The following is a 25,189-nucleotide window of genomic DNA, read 5'->3' on the forward strand; positions in this document are numbered from 1 at the left end:
ACTCATATTTTAGTATTAAATAGTATAAGTGTCGTCGTGATGTCCGAGCTATCAGAGTCGCGTAGCCGAAAGCGTGAGCTTTGGTAGTTAAGGTGTTATAGTAGGTTGTTTTCTTATTGGAGCTTTTGGGTCTTAGTTTGCAAGCTAACCTTCTTATTTTCACCCACGGTCTTTTCTTTCATAATCTTGTATTGTTGTAGCAATTCAACACTTAAACTTCATTTGTGTAACTTCAAAGAAGTTTTTTTTTGGACTTTTTTTATTTTTTGGCCTAAGGTAAAGTATCTTTTTTTTTTGTGATCTCCCTTAATTTCATTCTGTATGGACAAAAGAATTTCAATAAATAAAATATTATTTTATTAATAATTTAATGAACATGATCAAACATAAACAAGTAATTAAATAAGTAAAACAATTATGAGAAGTGAATCATTTAGAATTCTACCAAAAAAAGATTACATGAAAACATATCAAGGTGTTTTAGAATCAGAGTCTTCCATGTACTTATATTTTCTTTTTTCGTCTTTCTCACAACGTTGTTTTGTAAACAAATTTGGAATTATATCTATAATAGTTGCTCGTAGATAATTTTTCACTAGATTATTCGAAAACTGTCCAAAACGATAAACTATAAATAGATATTTCAAATTGATAAATATGTGTTTTTTGGTTTATTAAAAAAAATCCATGTTTAATAACAAAATGTAGTTTACGAACCTTAACTCTATAAAAGCAAAAATATGTTTTACATCCATTGAAGACCTATTTTCATAATAAATTTTATGAAAACAAAAGCCCAAACGCTAGCATTTTAGTTGACTAAGGCCCATCATATCAATTCATTATTAGGAAAGAAGAAAGGACCGGAGGCCTAGACCAAGTGATAATCATATTGTCTCTTAATCAAACTGCACTAAATTCAAACTCCAGCTGAAATTGAGTGTGTTGAGTAGTGTAATGACCCAAAAAAAAAAAAATCTTTCTTACAATTGTGCATTTTGCCAGCAAACTTTTAGCTATTTCAACTTGAGTCCTCATCGGGAGAAATATTTATAAAACTACCTAAATCCTTGAAAAGAGTCGTTGCCGAATCCCATTTACTGACACACGTCTTACTATAAAATAACACACCACATCGAAAGATGTACAAGCTTCCCATGATCCCTTGATCCTTTTCATGCCAGCCCTATTCTAAAACTTACTGTATTTTCTTTTCATAGTTGTCTCTGTAGGTTAGTACTAAGTAAGCACCAAGATAAAAAGAATTACATGCTCATTATTCACGATTGATTTTTATCGGGATTTGAGCTTGTTAGCACATGCCCTTAAAAATATAAATCTTTGGTATTAGGATTAGTTGTCTACCGTACCATAACAATAAATCTGTTTTTAACAAATATCTATGTAAATATTATCTTGTCATAATTTTTATATTTAATAAATTGAATTTAGTTAAAGAATATACTAAGGCCATTTGTTAATAGAGTTAAAATAAAATATTTTTACTCTTTTTAATATATGTTAGAGATTATCTAACATATATTCTTAAGATTACTATTATTAAAAATTTTTAAATATTTTTATAATAAATCCAATACAAATATATTAAAAATTTATATTTTTATATTTTTAATAAAAGCTTTTTAAATTTATAATTTTAACATAGAAAAAAACTTGCGTAGACCATGATTTTTTAGGTGTACAAGTAATCACGTTTATAGTGGTGGCTAATGCTTTCTCCTTCCTATCTTATACGAGCCTATTATCATTGGAAAGAGTCACTGTCCAAGTCAAGATGACTAAGAGCAAGAGGAGAGCCCTCTGAAATGAGACATTATCATCAATTGTGGCTATTGTGTAAAGTAACTATTCTACTGGAAGACGCTTCTATTTCAAGGTTCCATATGTGATTGAAACGATCAAACTCGTAAGCCTCGTCAAGCACGTTGATTAAATCACATCACCGTTTCCATGACTAATTTATTTCCACAAGTAGAGAAGATTACAGCCATTCGAAAATTCTCTTCTTACTTGCTATTAATAGCTCATATTCATTAGCGACTTGTAGGCAAGCTCAGTATGTTAATTATTTGGTTCTTTCTAGTATCTTGCGTGAGAACTTCCACTTCAACAGATCGATTGGGAACGGGTCAATCTATGAGAGATGGTGAGAGCTTAGTTTCGGTTGATGGAAGCTTTGAACTGGGTTTCTTCAGTCCTAAATCTAGTACAAGTCGGTATTTGGGTGTGTGGTACAGAGATGCATCAAGAAACCCAACAGTAGTGTGGGTGGCCAATAGAGAAAGACCCCTTCAAAGCACGTCCGGACTCTTGAAATTCAGTGACAAGGGAATTCTTCAACTTCTCAATGACGCAAACACTAGTATTGTTTGGTCATCCAACATATCTTCATCCCTCCAAGCTTCAAATAACTTAATTGCACAGCTCTTGGACTCGGGAAATCTTGTTGTGAAGTACCAACACGCTATGTTGCACAGGTACGACTATTTACTTTATTTCAAAACTATTTAGATGTACAACTTAAGACGTTAAGTTGATTATTTAGACTATTTAAATATTTATTTTTTTAATTTAAAATAATTAAATTTGACATTATATATATATATATATATATATATATATATATATATATATATATATATTCACGTATCAATATTCGTGCAACTTAGCCAACAGGATGCTGCCGAGGACTTCTTCTTGTGGCAGAGTTTTGACTATCCTTCTGATACGTTGATGCCAGGAATGAAACTTGGATTAAACTTAGTTACTAGTCTGAATAGATTTCTATCGTGTTGGAAAAGTTCAAATGACCCTGCTATAGGAGAGTATTCTTTAAAAATCAAACCCAGAGGGTATCCGCAACTAGTTCAAATGAAGGGATCCGTAATAGTTACTAGAGCAGGACCATGGAATGGTCTTTCTTTTTCAGGGTATCCATATGCCATGAACATATATAGCATCGATTTTATAGTGAATGATAAAGAGATCTATTATCAGGTCACAATGAGTGATAGGTCCCTTTTCTCCATATACAGAACAATCACTTCAGGTACGGGTAATGTTTTGGTTTGGACAAGTCAAACAAGAAATCAGGTTAAAAACACTCCAACTGAGCTGGTAGATCAATGTGAAATGTATGCCTTTTGTGGTTCAAATTCTATATGCTATATGGATGGTAATGCTCCAACATGTGCATGTTTGAAAGCATATGTTTCCAAATTTCCCAAACAATGGAATATGTCTGATTGGTCTAGTGGTTGTGTCAGAAAGACTTTGTTAGATTGTAATAACACAGATGGGTTCTTGAGGTACAGAGATATGAAGTTGCCAGATACATCTTCATCAACGTATAATAAGACAATGAATCTTGAGGAATGTCGACAATCCTGCTTGAAAAACTGTTCTTGTACAGCGTATGCGAATATGGATATTCGTAATGGAGGAAGTGGCTGCCTACTTTGGTTTGATCATCTCATTGACATGAGGATGTTCACTAAAGGAGGACAAGACCTTTACATTAAAGTCCCTGCTTCAGAATTAGGTAACTATTTTTCTTCATCCCTCAATTATTTCCCTTGTACAAATTTCTGTAAATATATATGTAAATTATTGCTGATCTAAAATGATAATATTTGCTATTGTTCTTTTTAAAATGCTAATTCTCACTCCAAACCCACCCTATATATTCTTAATCATAAAGCCCCATCACCCCTAAACACTGCCACCACCTTTCCATCCCCACATCGCCACCACCCACAACAATAAAACAATAAGAACAACAACAATAGAAAAGGAAGAGGAAGAAAATGGAAAATAGTAAAACTACGGTGACAAAGGAAGGGGATAGGACGACGACAAGGAGGATGCAGAGGTGGTGATGTAGCGACAGACTTAGAAGGTGACGCAGTGACGGAGCTGGCAACACGAGGTAGGTTTAGAAGGTGACGTGGAGGGGTGACAAAGGTGGGGAAATTGTGAAGGTAAAAAAATAAAGAGCGAATGGAAAAGAAGAGAGAGAGGAAGGATGAGGAGGCAAAAGTAGAGGCACGCGAAGGAGGAAGAAGTGGCATAGGCAATGATGGTGGTGTGTGGAGACGATGACATCGAAAATGGTAGCAAGTAGAGGAAAGATGACGATGGATATGTGGTGCTGTGGTTTTGGTTTTGGTTTTGGTTGGAGATAAAGAGAGGGTTGGGGAGATAGAGGAGTTATAGGAAGGAAGACTTAAAAGTAATATTGTAAAAAAAGTTGACTAAATGGTTGACTGTAAAAACATTAATATTAAGGATAAAATCAATTTTTTTAAATGTTATAATAAATTTTAATCAAATTAAATGTTAGGATTTTTTTTTAAAAAATTTCAAAAATATTAAGAATATAAAAATATAGTTTATCTTAAGATAAATTGATAAATTAGTCTCTTATATATCTTTTAAAATTAGGTATAGATAAACATATTACAATCAACCATTTTAAAAGTTCTTATATAAAATAAACAAAATTCAAGTTTTTAAAAACTTTTTTTCTAATAGTAATCTTATCATCAACTATTAATGTTTTCAATCATTCTAGTGTATAAAACTTATGCCAATAATGTAGGAAGAACTAGAGAGTATAATTATATATGTTCTCATCTTTCTTATGACAATGCAGCAGCGGGTAACGGCCATGGGAATATGAAAAATAAGAACGTTGGAATCATAGTAGGTTCGGTTATCTTTGGATTAATCGCATGCGCTGGCACAATGTCGATGATAATTAAAAAGAAAGGTAAATATTATTATGCATCTAATTTGCAATAGGCATGTAAAAAAGAGAAAGAAAAAATGTGCTACTACTAAGTGTTGTAGACTCAATTGTTATGCGTTGTTGTTACCACTAAACAGGTGTAGCAAGAAATATATGCAAGAAAAAGCATAGTTGGAAAGATATCGATCTACCGATATTTGATTTTTCAGTCATAGCTAAAGCTACAGGAAACTTTGCATCTAGTAAAAAGCTTGGAGAAGGTGGTTTCGGTCCCGTATATAAGGTAATATAGAAAACAAACAAGGACTTCGATTTTTTAATGTTCTAAAAATTGATCTGGTCAACGAACCACTAGAACTAAAATTGAAAGGTTTAATGGTTCGACTATTATTTATCCGAAGTTGAATTAGATATAATAAATAATATATTTATGAATAATATATATTTTTAAAAAATTAATTTTTTTTGTAATTTATTATTTTAAATCAGTTAACTGTAAAACTGAATCAATTTATTCAGTTAATCTATTTTTTACTAGGAAAAGTTTAGGGGGCCAGCAGTTTTGTTGAATTTTGGCCAGCATGTAACCAGCAGAGAAATGTGAGTCATTGGATGAAATCTCACACCATTAAATCATCATTGATGATTATTTGCTGGCTACCAATCACAAAAGTTGCTGGCCCCTAACATTGCTCTTTTTACTAATTCAATGTTAAGCCATTTTTAGTTTAAATTGGTCCGGTCTAATGGCCGGCTTTAAATTAACCGGTCAAACCATGCTATTTTCCATTACAAACTCTAACGACACAAAATTGTTTTAGGGCATACTTCAAGATGGTCGAGAAGTAGCTGTAAAAAGGCTTTCAAAAAGGTCTACTCAAGGGCTGGAAGAATTAAAAAATGAGGTGGTGTTGATAGCTAAACTTCAGCATCGGAATCTTGTCAAGCTTCTTGGTTGTTGTATTCAAGAGTCAGAAAAAATACTAATCTATGAATTCATGCCTAACAAAAGTTTAGACCAATTTATTTTCGGTAAGTTTTTTGGTGTTTATTAAAAATTCATAAGCCTTGACAACAATTTTAATATTTCTGATACATTGTGTAATGAATTCCAAGCAGTATGCTAAGCAATGTGCATAATTGACCAGATGAAACTGGACGAAAGCGGCTAGATTGGCTAAAGCGTTTCAACATTATTAGTGGCATTGCTCGAGGACTTTTTTATCTTCATCAAGATTCTATATTGAGAATAATTCATAGAGATCTAAAAACTAGTAATATTTTGTTAGATGCAAATTTTAATCCCAAGATATCAGATTTTGGTTTAGCTCGAACATTCTTAGATGATCAAGTTGAGGAAAATACAAATAGGATTGCTGGAACATAGTAAGTCAATTTATTTGAATCTAATTATGTATACATGTTTTGTTTTAATCACCTTAATTTTAAATTTGATGATATTTTATTTCAGCGATTATATGCCTCCTGAATATGTACGAGGACAATTTTCTATGAAGTCAGATGTTTTTAGTTATGGTGTTATAGTATTAGAGTTGATAAGTGGAAAGAAGAATAGAGAATTCTCAAACTCTGAAAATGACCTTAATCTTCTTGGACATGTAAGTAAAAGATTACTCGGTCGTATAGCAAATAGTCAAATTTAAATTTCTTTTCAACTCACTAATCTTTCCAATGTTTTAGGCATGGAAATTGTGGATTAATGAGAGGCCACTGGAATTATTGGATGAAGTATTAAGGGAATGGTGCAACCCCACTGAAGTCATAAGATGCATACAAGTAGGTTTATTATGTGTGCAACAAAGGCCAGAAGATAGGCCTAACATGTTATCGGTGGTTCTAATGCTAAATGGTGAGAAATGGTTGCCCCAACCGAAATTTCCTGCATTTTATGTAGATTGTGCTGGGACACCGAAAGAAGAATCTTTATCGGCAAACTATGTAAAATTCTCAGTTAATGAAGTTTCCATCACAATGTTGGATGCAAGATAAAATATAGTGGTAACTGGTAAAAAAGAACTTTTACTTATAGAAAAGAAGTATTAGGTGATTAATATTTTCTTTTTGTATTTGTCTTATATTTAAGCCAATATTAGACATAAAAAGATTATTGTGGAACACAAATTAACTTGCTTTTATTATTTTTTGAGTAAGTAGGTATTTTGACATCTAAGATTTTAATTTTGTTAAAATAGACTTTTATATTTATTTTTGATAAAATGAACCCTTAAATATCTGCTTCGTTTGATAAAATAGTCTAATGATTGTTAACTTATCACTTTGAATAATTAGATTATTTCATCAAACAAAACATACATACATATATATATATATATATAGATTTATTTTGTTAAAAATAAATATGAGATCCATTTTATCAAAATTAAAAATTTTCAACTACCAAAATACTATTTATTCTATATTTTTTTTAACTTCTTAATCTTCTGCTTTTGTACGTTAACATCCTTTTTAATATGAGCTTATGCCTAAGCCATAAAGATCACATTAATCCGAATATTACACGACTTGAAGGGCATAATTACTAATACTTACCTACTTAGTTAATTATTAATCATAGAATTTTTTTTTTAGGTTAGGTTTATTTTAAAACTTTTTAAACTTTTCTGTTGGGTGCGTAATTGGCAAAGTGAAAAAAATAAAACAAATAATTAAAATAATATATCATTGCAAAAAATACTCATCCAACTGTGCTACAACCACATTTAGAGTAATTACTTTGCAGATCTAACTTATAGTGCAATTCAAATAAACTTATTAGTCTAAAAAATATGAATATAAATAGAAAATTGAATAGTAATCAAGTAGAATAATACTAGAAAAAGCACAAAAACAAAAACAAACACATCCAATAACTACAAGAAAAAAGGTCTATGGCCACGCTTTTACGAGAGTGGCGACAGATTAAAAATTTGGCCTCTTTTTTTATTACGCTTGAAAAGCGTGGCGAAAGAGGTCTATGGCCATGCTTTTATAAGGGTGACAATTGATTTGAGATTTAGCCACATTTTTTTTGTCACGTTTAAAAAGCGTAGCCATAAAGAAAAACAAGCACGCTTTTAAAGCGTGGGAATAGAGTTTTGTTATAGTGACATTTTAAAAGCGTGACTGTTTTTTACAACTCTTTTCGCACGCTTCAAAAGCGTAGCCAAAAAGAATAAAAAGAATTTTTTTTCAAAAAGGCTATAATTAATTAATTACATTACACACCCTATTTGAAACTCTTCCTTTCTCCTATCCTAAAACTCTTCCAACCCTTTGTATTCACCCTAAAAAGAAAAGCCCTTCCAAAGAACCCTAAACTCTTCGAGAGAACCAATACTCTGCGACCCCAGCAATCCGGAAAACATCGCCGGTGGTCCCTGTTCCGGCATACTAACCTTACCCCTTTTTAATTCACAAACCCTAACCTAACACCCACCACACTCCCCTCCTTTCCCCTCACAACAGCGCCACAGCCCTACTCCCCCTTTTCCCTTCTCCAGCGCACACAACACAATACACACACGCACCACCTCACCCACGCAGAAGAGGAGAGCTCGAGAAAGGAGACGCCGCCTTGCTGCCAGCTCCATCGAAGACCAGCCCGCCGCCGCTATCGAGTCAAACCCGAGAGAGAGAGAGAGAGAGTGTGTGTGTGTGCAACGATGAGAGAGGAGGAGCCGTCACCAAACGTGTTGCCGCCGCTGGAGGAGCTTCGCTCTTCGCCGTCGCCGAGGAGGGGAAAGAGGAGCTGCTCTCGTCGCGCCAGTCACTGTCGTGCTTCCTGGTTGCCGATGAAGGAGCCGCGAGAACCGTTGCCATCACAGAGGAGGGGGGACGCACGAGAGGGAGCCGTCATTGTGGTCACCGTCGCAGTTGTTGAGTAAATCTTCGTGCTTTTTCAGTAAATCTTTGATCATCATTTAATTGAAACCATCTTACGAAATTTTACTAACAGCAAGGTCAAAATGGGTCTACTAATTTTCGTTGAATGTTATGTGCTGTCTGAATTTATGTTTTATTGTTGAATTTTTTATAGTTCTCAGGAAATCCAAGGAAATTCAAGTTCTGGGTTGATTATTTTCTGGTTTAGTAAGATGAGTTCTGAGGAAAAGTCTCTGACTTTGGGTCAAAATGAACAACAACATGTTGATGCTGATGCTGATGCAGCAGCTTCTTGCAGAAGAACAATTTCTCTGCCAGCTCAAAAAGTATTACTATTGCAGAAGAACAGGTTCAGCTTTTGATTCTCTGCCTTTCATGATTGTTAGCTTTTTTGTTGATTTTTCCCCTCCTTTTCTTTTCTGATTTCTCTTGTTTTTCTATGATCATCCATGTCATCTGTTTGTGCTTTTCTTTCACCTTCTATTTGTTTTTATGTTATGTTTAGTTTAGTTCATGATTCCTCAGACTGGGATTTTTTTTTAAAGTCATGTGTAGTGTTTTTGTTTGCTATATCATAGACATGCTCCTAATACTAGAACTAATTAGTTATGGTTGCAAAGTCGTCGTGCTGCTGTCTCCCTCTCCTTCACTCATCGCACCTCCGTTTCCATTTCTCAACCCTCCTCCTCGCCATCGGTCAATGCCAACTGTCAACCACTTCAGCGTTTGCAGCGCCGTGGTAATGATGGTTAGGGTTTTGATACTTTAAGCATTTACGGTTAGGATTTTGATTTTGTTTAATTTTTGTTTATTGGTATTGATGGTTTGATTTAACTGTTCAAAGTTTCCAATTTTTGAATTTTATTTAGTTTAGTGTTTCATTCTCATCCAAATGTGAAAAGAGAGATGTTCTATTTTGTTAGTTCTTCTTTATTCTAATGTTGTATTTAGTTTTCAATTTTTGAGTTTTACTAGTGTATGTTCCCGTGTCCTACACGGGATAATACATAAAATTATATAAATTTTTTATTAAATTTAAATAAAAAATATACTAGTAATTATTATTATAAATATTTTACAACTTAAAAATATTAAAAATAATTAATATTTATTTTAATCATTTTAAATTTATTGAATGGTCATCTCATTTGTCCGCTTAAGCAAGTATTTAGAGTTTGAATCTTATTTTGTGTGTATCACAATCTATTAGTTAGCGACAGACCCTTAATAAATATAGCATCAATATGTGGTGGATTAATTCTCGACTTGCCAAGTTAGGAAATCCATAAAAAAAATTGTATTTGTCTTTAAAATAGATTAGTTTTTCATTAATAAAAATACTTATGAATTTTTGTCTTTGTTGAAATTTACTTGGGACAATTTTATTTATTGCTATCGTATTCATTCATGAAATCAAAATAATATGATCAACATTATTACTTGTTAAAACTTCACATTTTATTAAATAATTTTTAAATTTTCAAATTCATAAACTTATGTCATTACAAAAGTTATTAGATCGATTAATATTTTTTGGTAATATGGTGTATTGAAACACCATCGTTGAGTATTAGTTAGTGTGAAAAGAAACCGATAGCAACTTTTGTTATTCAATATATAATTTATTCTATTGAAAAATAAATTAATATGGTAATGAGGACTCAGGGGAGCGTGAGAAACCCACTTTCCATCCCTCATTCCTATTTAAAAAAAATGTCCCCGTTCTTTCTCCGTCATTGTAAGTTCCTGTTTAATTATCCCTTAGAGAACGTAGATCTCTTCGGGTATCTACGAATATTTTTTGAAAATTTAAAAAAAAAACACAAAAAGACATAATATAATAAATCATAAAATAATCAATTCAATATAATTCAACACAATTTATAACATATTCGTTATGAAAAATAACATTTCAAAAGGAGAAAACATAAAAAAATAATCCAACATAATAACATAACATAATTTTTTAGGACGATACTAAGCGACATAGTGACGGACTTGATGAGAGGTAGAGAAAGTGAGTTAGAGAGAGAAGATCAAGGCTGAGAACGAGTTTGGAAGAAAAAGAAAAAATTCGAATTGGAGGCAAAAATTAGGATTACTAAATTCAAGAAATGGATTTACGTATATATAAATTAGGATAAATTAATAATTTTATATTCGCGTATATTTAATAAGTTTCATGGGGCGGGTACTTATGTCTGTTCCCCTATTAGGAGTGGCAAACGGGAAAGTCCGCCCTGTCTCGCCAAAAGCCCGCCTCGCCTAGTAAGACGGTCCTGAATTTTTCCCCCGCCCGCCTAATGGTAGGCTAGCGGGATCTTCTTTTTTTTATAAGCCATTAAATATTAAATAATATATATAATTTCACAACAATTTTAATAAATTTATAATTTCTAAAAATATAAAAAATATAATTTTTAAATTAATGTACATTAACGTCTTTTTAATTATAAATGTGTAATAAATATAATTATAAAATTTTTTTTGAAACAAAATAATAAAATCAGCATTGTCTAAAGCAAAACAAATATTATCCAAAATATAACTTAAAACTTCTTCAATTATTATCTTCATCATTTTGTAGATCAATAACATCATAGAAATTTGTAAAAAAATGGCTCTACCAAAATAAAAGCTTAGCTCAGCGGGAAAGCCTGCACCATCCCGCCGAAGCCCGCCAAATTCCGTGGATTAGGCAGTGCAGGGTAGACGGAATTTTTAAGTTTGGTCGCCATAAATTTTCAGCCCAACCCGCATTTTTTGGCGGGTTATACGACCAGCTCGACAAATTTCGACCCGTTTGCCATCCCTAGTCCCCATTCATTTTCGCATGGCAGGTCGTGAGGATTTCAGGGGTCCCCATATAGCTCCAAAACGCGAGTAATCCCTGCAAATACCCGTTTCGGCTATTTTTGTGATCATCCTTATTGCTAGCATTCATTGGTTCGTGACGTGGAGCTATTCTAGCCACTTAATAAATTCTTAGATAATCAAAGTTTAGGTTATATCATTTTTATAAAGTTACATGTATTCTTGTTATAACAATATTAATAAAAGATAAATGGATAAACACTAAACTATTGTTTGAATATAAGATAAAAAATAAGAGAAAAAAAAATGGAAAGAAAAGTATATTTTTTGTGTGTGCTGTTTAGATGAAAAAAATAAATGAAAAGAAAATAGAGAAAAAATTTTCTTTTGCTTGAATGGAAGAAAAAGTAAGAAGAGAAAAAATTATAATAGAGAAAAATTATATTAATATTTTTATATATTATATATAAATTATATTTCAAATGGTAACTCTGTATTTTTATCCATGTTTGCACTTTTGAATCAGTTTTCTTCGCAACTTTGAAGAGAAAAAAATTACGTGAGTTTCATATACACTTTTATGTTTTTCATTCAATTTCTTTGTTGAACCAAATAATAAAAAATTGATTTTTCCAACCATTTTTTTCCCTACATGTTATTTCTCAACAAATTCTTCTAATCTAAACAATGCATAAATATATCACATTATATATATATATATATATATATATATATATATATAATTTTTCCCCTACATGTTATTTCTTCACAAATTCTTCTAATCTAAAATGGATGGAAAAATTAATTTTTTATTATTTGGTTCAACAAAGAAATTGAATGATATATATATATATATATATATATATATATATATATATATATATATATATATATATATATATATATATATATATATATATATATATATATAACAATAACTAATATCACATATTAGGCTAATTTACATTGATAAATCAAAATCACCCTAAAATTACCTGAATCTCCTAAATCTAATAACGTTGTCTAGTTGTCTCTATTTAAATTGAATTTAATGAATTTGAATTAGGATAATAAGTAATAAATCTAATTTATATTTAATAATTTACCTCTAACTTATGGTAAAAATGTAAGATATGATACCAAAAAAAAAATTTAAAGCGTCATAAATTTTTTATTAACAAAAAAAATATTTTTTTTTCATTTTTTAAATACGTATCTATCTTTTTAAGTTATACATTTTGATTTATATAAATTAATGATAATTAAATGTAAAAAAATACTAATTAATAAAGGAATAAAATTTAAGATAAACATGTCCTGAACAAATTGAAATAAAATAAAGACTTTTAATTATGATCATTAATTATAATTACATATATTTACTTCAAGATTTATACTTTGAAAACACAGTATATTAATATTTTGTATTTTTATTTTTTAATTTTATACTATCACAAACATTAGTTACTCTTCAATAATGACAATACTTTTAAAAAAATAAACATAACTAAATTATCATAAAATTATATAATAATTGTCAACATAACAAAAAAATATACAATTATCTAAAATATAATATTTGTGTAGTAACTGAAATTTAATTGTCAATATAAAGTAATATATAATATCATTTCATAATCAAATAAGTATTTAATCGAAGAATTTAATATTTATATAATAATATGACAAAATAAATTAAAGTTTGAGTTTAATCATAGCAAGCGTTCAAGTTTAAATTTTTATAAATTAATTTATTTGTGTTAAAGTGAATAGCGTAATAAAAAATTCATAAAAATTTCATATATTGAAGTAGACAATAATTTATTTGTAAATACAAAAAGTGTATTGAATAAGTAAGAAATTATTTTATTTTAATTTTGTCCATAATTCACATGATTTGAATTTAGTTCAATATATATGATTTGATTGGATTTGATTTAATTATTAGTTGAAAGTATCTCAGTTGCCAATTTTATTCATAGATTTATTATTTTAATGACTAATAAATTAATCAAATTAATTAATTAGTACACACAATAAATTTGGGTTAATAAATTTAAAAAAATAAATTAAAAATACTAACAGAATATTAAAATAAATAAATTAAAAAATACTACCAAATCAAATTGATATAAATTACAATAAATTATATAATATTTAAATATTTAATCAAATTAATTAGTTGATATAGTTAATTTATCGTAATAACTTATAGTTAATGAGTTAAAAGAAATAAATTGAAAAATATTCTCAGAAGCATGCTACATCAGGTACATCATTAAGTACAAAAATTCGATTTTTATATAATAGAATAGATAAGTTTAAATGCATAATATTATTCTTATTAAAATTATCTAATTATATTTATGCAACTTAAACTTTTAGAGAAGATTATTAATGACATCTTATTGGTCGAAAAACTTATTAATGACTCTAGAGTCTAGATAACTTGATGTGAATTTTTTTTATATATTTTACATTAACTTTAGATTAAAAAAATAGTTATGGCATATAATTGAAAAATTAATAAAAAATTTTTATCTATAATTATTAATAAGATATAATCTAGATATAATGAGAAATAAATCATATAAATAGAGATTTTGTATAATAGGTAGAGTTAAATTCAAGAATAACGATGTTTTTTAATTAATTTTTTTAATTTATTCAATAATAATAATAATAATAATAATAATAATAATAATAATAATAATAATAATAATAATATATTTGTCTAACTTAATTTAATTTTCTCGTAAACAATTTCTAATATATTTTATATTCATCTACATTTAAAAGAAAGAAAGAAATGAAGGATATATAATCTTTAACACGGTGCTCTTTTAGGTATTTAGAAATCTGAAAAAAAAGCCTTTAAAAACCAAATAGCCACCTAACTTTTCTTGTCCTCAATTCTATGATCTCACTCCCAAAATCTCAGGAGAGTAGAATATTGCTTAACTTGCTTTCGAATGCAATAGAGAAGAATATGCAACTTCCATATCGTCGTCGTTATTCCACCTGTCCAGTCACTACTGTTGTCGTGTCTGCTCTGTCGCCGTGTGCGTTGTTATGCGTCATCCAATTTAATGAATTTAATTAGAATAAATAATAAATTATTTATTTTATTTTAGATTTCATAAATGAAAAAACCAATTCACTGATATAATGAATTATAATTAATGTAGTCTAATTAATTAAGTAATATAAATTTTAATAAATTATATTAATATTTAAATATCCAATCAAATCAATTAGTTAATATAATTAAGTTATTGTAATAAATTGTATTTAATGAGTTAAAATAATTAAATTAAAAAACATTCTCTTGAGCATGCTATGTCAGCTCCATCATTAAGTGCAGAAACTCAATATTTATATAATAGAATAAATAAATAGAATAAATAAGTAAGTATTTGCACTATTATACTTCTTGTTCTACATGATGACTTAAGATATTTGTTTTGTATGTTAAATAATATAAATAATATTTTGTATCTTATATTCATTAAATATTGATATTAAGATGAGAAAATTATGTAATAAATTTTATAAATAGTAATTATAAAAAATAAATAATTATTTATTATATATAATAATTCTTGGTATACATAGAATCGGATCATGTATATATTAGGATATCTATTTTAATTATGTGAGTAATTATTGTTATTTTTAATTTTTTATTATATTAGTAAATAATATTTAAAACTAAAAGAAAAAATAACTAAAAATAAAATTTTCTTAATTTGAATAAAAACTTTCTTATAAATATAGTAAAAATATAAGATGTGATATAGAAAAAAAGTTAAAGCGACATAAATTTTTATTAAAAATAAAAATATTTTTTTGTTTATTTTTTTTAGACACGTAACTATTTTATTCAAGGTATAAATTTTAATTGATATTTTATCAAAAAAAAGCAATCAATACAAAAATAAAACTTAAATAAGGCAAATATGTTCTGAAAAAAATTAGAATAAAATAAAAACTCCAATTATAACCATTCATCATAATCATATATATTTATTTTAAGATTTATACTTCGAAAATTCAGAATATTAATATTTTGTATTTTTTATTTTTTTCAATTTTAAACTATTATAAATATTCGTTGTTCTCTAATAATAGTAATCCTTTTAAAAGAATAAACATAATTAAATAATTTTAAAAATATATAATAATTTTTAAAATAACAAAAAATGTACAATTACCTAAAATATATTATTTTTATGTAGCAATTGAAATTTAATTGCCAATATAAGAATTATATATAATATCCTATCATAAACAAATAAGTGTTTAATCAAAGAATTTAATATTTATATAATATAAAAAATAAATTAAAATTTGAGCTTAATAATAATAAACGCTCAAGTTTAAATTTTTATAAATCAAATTTTATCATTTTTTTATCGAAGTAACTTATACAATAAAAAATTTCTAACGCATTATTGATACTCAAATAATAGAAATAATATATTAATAAATAAAAAATATTATTAAAAGTTAAATATACAGATAAAAAATTATAACTTGCAAAAATATCTCTAAAATTTATTACATAAATATTAAAAGTCATGTATTTATATAAATTAAATTTAAAAATAAATGGTATGCCAATTCAAATAATTTAGATTGAAGATAAAAAAATATATAATCAAATTATATCATATAACATATCATTTCTATAAGTTTCTTTTATAAGAGATTTAATACAAAAATATTTATCATCATTTGTTTAACGTAACAATTTAAATTTAGGAAAATTGTTCCAAAAAACACATTTTTCGAATTATTTATTGTTAATATCAGGTCAATTTCATAACATTCAATAATAACATAAATGATTATATTTAATTTGAACCACAAAGTTAACCTAAAATAAAATATAGAAATTGATGAGAACAAAATATTAAGACAAAAAATTATTAGAAGCGTAAAAATAAGAAAAAATATCAAATTTAAATAATGTAAAAAAGAATCTAATATATAAAGATGTGAATTGTAAAAATAGAGGGATACATATATAAAGAAGAATAGCATGTTTGCATAAACATTTTTTCACTATATCATAATTTGCTCCAACTATATGATGAATTCAGCGGCAGTAAGCAGCTCCAAAAGTTTGCATCGGTGCACCTCGAACACATGACCTGATTTCTTAAGCTGCAAGTATGCCGAGCACATTGTTGTCTAATTCCTTCAGCAACGGTAATGCCTAAATTAAGACATTTTCGAGTTATAAACAAACAATCAATGAAATACTATTTATCCATACCTTCTCATTTATCTATAAAAGAAATTTTACATAAAAAAAGAAGAAGAAAAGAAGAGTTAAAATAGCAAGAGCGATAAAAATGATGATTCTTATCATTTTGTTTGGCCGTCTATATATAAAAGACCAGAAAATCATCATTATCTACAAAATTAATTTGTATTTATTGCATTTAATTTGAATAAGCAAGAAATTATCATATTTTAGTTTAGTATTTAATTCACATGATTTGAATTTGACTTAATACATATAATTTAATTTGATTTAATTATTAGTTAAAAATATCTCAATTACTTATTTTATTTATAGATTTATTATTTTAATTATTAATAATTTAATCAAATCAATTAATTAATATACATAATTTATACCTAATTTGATTTAATAAATTAAAAAATACTACCAGAATATTAAAAGAAATAAATTAGAAAATACTATTAAAATAAATTGATATAAATTATAATTATTATGTAATATTTAAATATCTAATCAAATCAATTAGTTGATATAATTAATCTCATAATAAATTGTATTTAATGAGTTAAAAGAAATAAATCGAGAAACACTCTCAGAAGCATGCCACATCAGCTCTATCATTAAGTGTAGAAATTCGATTTTTATATAAAGAATCGAATTGACGTTAATTCATATATAGTATATAAGTAAATTTAATTAGAATAAATAACAATTTATTTATTTTATTTTAGACTTTATAAATGAAAAGACTAATTCACTAATATAACGAATTATAATTAATGTAGTATAATTAATTAAGAAATATAAATTATAATAAATTATATTAAGAAAAGAAATATTTAAATATCTAATCAAATCAATTAGTTAATATAATTAATTTAGTGCAATAAATTGTATTAAATGAGTTAAAATAATTAAATCGGAAAACACTCTCTGAAGTATGCCACGTTAGCTTCATTATTAAGTGCAGACATTTGATTTTTATATAATAGAATAGATTTGGATGAACTGAAATAAAATAATAAAGACCGAGTGAACTAAAACTTACATGTATATATTCAGATATGATTTGAGTTGGACTAAAACTTTTATTTTTTTTCACATTTTCTTTTTTCACATTTTTTTTCGCTCATTTTTTATCATATATTCAAACAATGTGTTACAGTGAACATTTAGATGTTATTAAGGGTGCGACTCATATGATAATGCCAGAACCATATTGTGCCAAGGACAATGTTGTGGCTTCAATAGTCATAAGATGCGTATTCCAATTATTTTAATTTTGTATGTAAACTAATTGTAACATAAAAATATTATAAATTTTTAAAAGATATATACAAAAGAATTTCTTGTCAAAGAAAAGATTATAAAATTTTAAAACATATTCGTCATTTTTTAAAAATTATATTTTGTGCCAAAAGCTATATTTTTTTTAACAAGGGAAGTAAATTATAAATTTTTAAAACATACTTATTACTCATTTGAAATAATATTTTGCACCACAATTAATGCTAATAATAATTTTTTTAATAAAAGTAAAAAAGTTATACATTTCTAAAACATACTATTACTATATTAAAATTATATTTTGTTCTAAAGTATAAAAAAAATCAAAGTGAATATTTGTAAATTTTTAAAAATACACTTATCACTCTCTTAAAATTATACTTTTTATTAAAATTAATATAAATAATAATTTTTGTTTTACATCCAATTAAAAAAAAAAAAAGACCAATGAGCATTGTGAATCATTTTATTCATGCTCCATGAATCAATTTGTTTATAAATTAATTCATGAAGTTTTGATCGGTTCAATGAGTGCTTTTCTAACTAAGACTCGCAATAATATACGTTTCATAATTACTTAGTCACATTGTTATCTTTAAAAACTGATGTTTTGGACATTAATAAGATTATAAGACGGTATTTATTTTTAAAAATAGGACAAGATAAAATATTAGAAATATAAATTTTAATATTTTTATATTTTATTTGATGATAAATTAGAATAAATTATAAAAATTTAATTTATTTTTATTTTTTTATTCAAAAAATTGAAAAAAGAATACAATAATAAAAAATTAATAAAATACTAAAAAAATAAAAAATAAATTATATATCTTGTTAATATTTTGATATTTTTTCTGTCAAGATAGATATAATATTTTTATGTATATTTTATTTATCAATTACAATTTTATATTTCTGTATTCTTATATCTATGTCTTATCTTTTTAAACAAACACCGTCCAAGTGATTAATAACGTCTTTTTATTAATATTAGTCCATTTTTTTGTTCACATCTTATTTTTATATGGTTAGAATTTATAATTTAAGATTTAACTTATAGTATTCATAGTTGATCAGATATTAGTCATAGCAGATAAATTTTATTTATCATGTAGTATTGCTCCCATGATGTTTGCCATCTCCCACAACTGATTAAATACTTGAAATTGATGAAGAAACCGATAGCAACTGCTCGTCTCCCACAAGTGATGAAATACTCGAAATAAAAGAAACCAACAACGAACAACAATGTCAAAGAAGCGGTGACGTCACAACCATGCCACCCAATCCTGCAATGCAAGAGGTCAAAGAAGTACTAATAAGGATCCTCCGATCTCCATTTTGATGTCAACAATAATGCTAATAAATTGTTGCCTAGCTCAGCTTTTCACCTTCTCAATGCATCCAACAATCAGCTACCATTGACAGAAATCTGCCGCTATATATGTCTGCTTGTTAAATAACAATAAAGGATATGAATTCAACGAGATTTAATAAAGTCCCAACAGCTCTCCAACGACTTGCAATGTTTAGCATTTAGCATTGATCCATAATTATTCAATTATTCAAACCACATGCTTGGTCTACCATGTCTACCCACTGAAAATATCTCTTCCCATTGACCATTATAAGCACGCACTGAAAGAGAGTGTGCACAAATTTCCTAAAGCGCAGCAATGGCCAAATTCATCACAACCTTTCTATTTTTAGTAACCCAACTGCTTATAGTATTATTCCTTCCATCTTCTCTGCTTGCAACCGATACCATGACACAATTTCAGTCACTTCCTGATGGAAATACTTTGGTTTCCGAAGATGAAATCTTTGAGATGGGTTTCTTCAGTCCCGGTAATAACTCAAATCGCTACCTTGGAATCTGGTACAAAGGAATCCCAGTTAGAACTGTTGTTTGGGTTGCCAACCGTGAAAATCCGATCAAAGACAACTCCAGCAAATTGAGCATCAACTCAGAAGGACGACTTGTGATTCTCAGCCATAACGAAACTCTTGTTTGGTTAGTTTGGTTAGCAACCAGTAATGATGTGTGATTAAGTCATTTTGGTAATTAAGTTCAACTAATTTCATCCAATAGCTTATTGTCGTAAGAATGAGACACAGAAGAAGAAAAGAAGGCTTGGTTGGACTTAATTATAAAAATAACCGATTCACCTAATATTTTTTTTATCTATCAGATAAATTTTCTATTTGATAAAAGAAAAATTCAAGCGATTTATCTGTTATCCTTTTCAAAATTTTTAACTGCATGTGCATTCTCCTTTCTTTATCATTATTTTCTTTTCGATCAGATAAAACTTGCAACTCTCTGCATGTGCATGCTTTGCTGAGGATTTTTCAAAGTTGTACACTTGTATTTATCCCATATATTCAATAAATTGCCTCAACTTTTTCATACTGATGGGATTATATATTACAATTATGATTATGGTATTTAGGTGCTATAGAACTTTAATGTTATTTGAAAAATATAGCTAAAATTATAAGATAACAATTTTAGCTGTAAAATATAAATAGAGCTGTAAAAAGAAACTGGAAACCGGATACCCCACAGACCACATACAATCCCTTTATTGTTAGTAATAAATAAATGTTTAATTACTCCATTCTTAATCCTTATAATTTTATCAAATTTTTAATTAAAATTTTATAATTTAAATATTTGTAATTAAATTTTTATATTAAATAAAAAATTTTAATCAAATACTTTTTTAACCACTTTTTATTAAGAAAAGTATTTTCTTTTTGAAATATTTGTTTTTTTATTTAACGTAAAATGAATTATAAAATATTCTATAAGCAAAATATTTTAAAATTATTATATTTTTTCTGAAAAATAACAACTAATAAGAATCTAATTACAAATATCTAATATAAGAATTCAATTACAAATTTTTAAGTTATAAATATATAATTAAAAAATTTATAAAACTATAAACCTAGATGGATAATATATGATATCTAGATTGAAGTAATATTTGTTTTGGTACTTGAAATTGGTTAGAAAAAGTTTTTAATTTGATTTTTTGACATTTTAAAATTACTAATTAAGCCTTCCACTTTATAAATATAACTTATGATTCGTTGTTATTTACGTTTCAATTCTTTATATTCCTGCAATTTAAAATTTTTGTTCTTTAGGTTCCAGTAATTTACATTTCTATTATTTACTTTTTTGTCAATTATTTTCTTTTTATTCTTATTCAAGTCATTTATGTAGTGTTTGTTTTGAAATACTGAGACAGAGATTGGGAGACTAAAATTCAATATCATATTTATTGGTTCATTGGTATTAAATTTTCTGTCTCTATCTCCAAAATTTCAGTACCTCCAAAAAGTGGAGACACAAGGGACTAAAATTTTAAAAAATAGAGACTAAAACTTTAATAACATTTTATATTTAAAATACTTTTATTTCAATTAATTAATTCTAAATTTATACTTTATACAAATTAAATTAAAATTTCATTCTTGTTTCAATTTCTGTCTTTCACTTTGTACCAAACAAAATACTGAAATTTATTTCAAGCTCTGTCTCTTAGTCTTTGTCTCTCAGTTTCAGTCTTTCTGTCTCTGTCTCTCCAACAAACACTACCTTAATTCTCAAATTGCTTATCATCCAACATATAACTGTCTGACTAAAATATTCAATCAATCATTGCTTGTTTAATTTTTTAATTCTCGTGAGATCAACACTCACTTACCATAAATTTATTATTTAATGCAATTCGGTACATTTGTTGATAGTTCTACAGATATTGTATTGTAAATTCTGTATCAAATTTTTGGTACCGTGGTGGTTGATCAAACCTTCATCTTACATCTATTAGCGTAATTCGATTGTAATAAACATTTAAGTGTTATTGTGGTGTTTTAATCTTATTTATAATGAGAACACTTTTTAATTGCGGTCATCAGCACGCAAGATTGATATTCAAAATTAATTCATGGAATTTAATTAAATGAAAATTATTGGTAGATACCAATAAAGTTACAAAAATCAACTTCACATATCATATTAACCGCAATTAAAAGGTATTCGACTTAACTGGCCATTATAGTGTCAAAGATGTCATTCAACTATCTATATCTTTGCAGTATACTAATGATTGTAAGACAAAAATTTACCCAGAAACTAATGAAACCCGTATTTTTAAGAATAAAGATTTAATTTATCATTTTAAAAGAGTTTCTGAGAATATAGATTAGTAAAAGATGACTAATTATTTTATGAAAAATAATAATGTCACTCTCATTTTTCATAATGTCATTCTATAAATATATTTTTTTTGTATTGTATGTTTACTTGAATTTGTATGTAGAAATAAAAGAGTGATATTATCAAAATTGGAGTGACAATATAAGAACATGTTATAATGAAGAGGAGAAATGGTGAAGAGATGAAGATTCTCTTTGATGGATGATTGGATATAGTTATCGCATAGAATATGTAATTTTATTTTTGTTTATTTTTAAGATAACATTAAGTATTTGCTTTCATTAGTATTTGTTTTTATTAGAGTTTAGGGTTTGCTTTCATTCTATGTATAGAAAATCTTTTTTATCATAGAATTGGCCATAAAAATAAGACTCATCTACCTGTATTCATATTTATTGTACAACACAGGTCATCAAATTCAACAACACAGAAGCAAGTTAATAGTCCAATTGTGCAACTTCTAAACTCAGGAAACTTGGTCCTAAGAGACGAAAAGGATAATGATTTCGAAAGCTACTTATGGCAGAGCTTTGACTATCCATCTGATACGCTGTTACCAGGAATGAAGATTGGTTGGAACCTAAAAAGTGGCCTTAACAGGCAGTTATCAGCATGGAAGAATTGGGATGACCCTTCTCCAGCAGATTTCACTTGGGGAATTCTACTTGGAACCACCCCTGAGTTGGTTATATGGAAAGGAACTACAAAGTACTATAGGAGTGGTCCATGGAACGGAGAAAGATTCACCAGCATAGCGCTTTTCCAATTAGAATTTGTGTCCACCAATGATGAGGTGTTTACCACATACAACCTCAACAATAAGTCAGTGATAACAAGACTCGTTCTAAACAAATCAGTTTATTTACGTCAGCGCTACAATTGGATCCCAGAGAACCAAATTTGGCAATTATATTCGTCGGTGCCTCGTGACAATTGTGATAACTACAATCTTTGTGGTTCTTATGGGAACTGCATTGTGCAAGAGTCACCGCCATGTAAGTGTTTAACAGGTTTTAAGCCGAAATCACCACGAAGCTGGGAGGCATTTGATTGGACAGAAGGATGCATGCAAAGTGAAGAATGGAGGTGTAAAGTGAAAAATAAAGATGGTTTTGAAAAATTCAGTGGGTTAAAAATGCCAGATACCACCAAGTCTTGGGCAAGTAAAAATTTGACACTTGATGGTTGCAGGATTAAGTGTTGGAAGAATTGTTCTTGCACTGCCTATGCAATCTTAGATATTAGAGGAGAAGGCAGTGGCTGTCAAATTTGGTTTGGAGATTTAATGGATCTCAGAGTTGCTTCAATTCCAGGACAAGATTTGTACGTTCGGGTGCCTGTATCAGCTACTGGTATGTATTGTTTCTCTCACAAAATGCTGCCATCTTTTTTTGTTTTGATAAAGCATTTTTTTATTTTTTTTATTTGAAATAGGTTTCAATGTTAATGTTTTAGTAGTCAACAAATGATTAAGTTTCTAAAATAAGTCTAAGAAGCCAATATCAATTCAATCAATTAATTTGTAAATCAGTTGACAACTGACATTAAAAAGAAACATATTCAAAACTATAACAACAATAATAACAATAACAATAACAAAACTATATTCAAATAGGTGAGTTCAATTACATTAATCAAATGATGTAGTTAAGTCCCATCAAATATCATGTTTACAATGAGACTATTTATATATAAATATCCTTTAACCACCCCATGTATTGTTTTTATAAGTCTTCGTCTATCTTTCGTCCCTGTCTATCTTCTATCTTATATACCTTCCTAATTTGATGGTTTATAGATCTTCTTTTTATATATTCAAACCACTTGAAACGAGATTTTATCATCTTTTCAATAATAGACGTTATTTCAACTTTCTCTCTCATATCTCCATCCGCTTACTTTGTCCATATATGTGTGGTGTAACGATCCAACATTAGCATGTCATGACAAATGCTGATCGTGGGGTTACTCATCAGTCAAACTATATGGCTATAAACTCTGTATTTAGTTATATAATATTGAGGTTGTCGCACTTATTGTATGCGGATTTATGTGTACTTATATGTTAGTGTGAGTTATTAAGTAGATAAATACACAGTAAGTACAAAGACAGAAGTAAACAGATTATAACACATAAGACCGTTAAGGCTTCATAAAGACATATAAAGAGTAGCATCGGTCATATAATCCATAAGATAATCTCCAACGCGACATAGACTCCATTAATAATGTATATATATATATATATATATATATATATATATATATATATATATATATATATAATTAATGTACATATACTTACAAACATAAGATATTCCAGATCTAGCCCATTTAGGAAGTTCTTAGTCTGGAATCCGGTGCTAACGAAAAATAGTAGAATCCTATCCTTCGAGAAAAGACTAACAAGCAAAGAAAAAAGTACTATGGTCTTTATATAGCTATACATACTAATGGTGTGTCCTCCAAAATGTTAATATACTTGATAGTCTGGACCATGAGTAATAGCCTCAACATTTAGTATACATCATCGTCAGCTCCACTTGTAGGAATAATGAAGGAAAGGGTGTCAAAGCCTACGATTCCAGCAGGGTACTAATGAAAGGGATGAATCTTGTATCGGTCTTAGGACACAACTCTAGCATATAAGATCATTGTGCATTTCGTTGTATTATCCTTAGGATCAAGTTTTAGTCTTTGCTCATCTATCCAATTCTCAGTTCCTCATTAACTAAACCCTAATCTATCACTGTAAACAAGTAGCAGAATAGTAAACATGTATAGATTAAGCACAAAATACAGGAAACAATTATAAAGCATAAAACACAATCATATATAGAGAATATGCAACAAATACAAACATTGAGAAGATGTGGAAAACAATATGATGCATGTCTATCCTAAGAAGACCATTAGCTCATGT

The 25,189-nt window shown here is 27.9% G+C and overlaps 2 protein-coding genes across 5 annotated transcripts; both read left to right on the top strand.

The window, feature by feature from the left end:
- Positions 1-1,746: 1,746 nt before the first annotated feature.
- LOC112769991 (G-type lectin S-receptor-like serine/threonine-protein kinase At4g27290) lies at positions 1,747-6,959 on the top strand. 4 transcript variants are annotated; one of them, XM_025814429.3, is made up of 8 exons: positions 1,747-2,498; positions 2,691-3,562; positions 4,676-4,792; positions 4,909-5,054; positions 5,593-5,803; positions 5,920-6,157; positions 6,243-6,390; positions 6,473-6,959. In XM_025814429.3, the coding sequence occupies exons 1-8, from the start codon at positions 2,080-2,082 to the stop codon at positions 6,779-6,781; spliced, it is 2,460 nt and encodes an 819-aa protein (XP_025670214.2). In that variant the 5' UTR covers positions 1,747-2,079; the 3' UTR covers positions 6,782-6,959. The 4 variants fall into 4 exon arrangements, with proteins under 4 accessions (XP_025670214.2, XP_072088752.1, XP_072088754.1 ...); XM_072232651.1 differs by having other exon boundaries at positions 1,781-2,498; positions 4,679-4,792; XM_072232653.1 differs by having other exon boundaries at positions 1,865-2,498; positions 3,336-3,562.
- Positions 6,960-19,798: 12,839 nt separating this feature from the next.
- Positions 19,799-23,735, top strand: LOC140183349 (G-type lectin S-receptor-like serine/threonine-protein kinase At4g27290). The gene is made up of 3 exons (XM_072231759.1): positions 19,799-20,046; positions 22,675-23,618; positions 23,701-23,735. The coding sequence occupies exons 1-3, from the start codon at positions 19,799-19,801 to the stop codon at positions 23,733-23,735; spliced, it is 1,227 nt and encodes a 408-aa protein (XP_072087860.1).
- The last annotated feature ends 1,454 nt before the right edge of the window (positions 23,736-25,189 follow it).

Source organism: Arachis hypogaea, chromosome 3 (genome assembly GCF_003086295.3).
Source record: "Arachis hypogaea cultivar Tifrunner chromosome 3, arahy.Tifrunner.gnm2.J5K5, whole genome shotgun sequence".
NCBI lineage: Eukaryota > Viridiplantae > Streptophyta > Magnoliopsida > Fabales > Fabaceae > Arachis > Arachis hypogaea.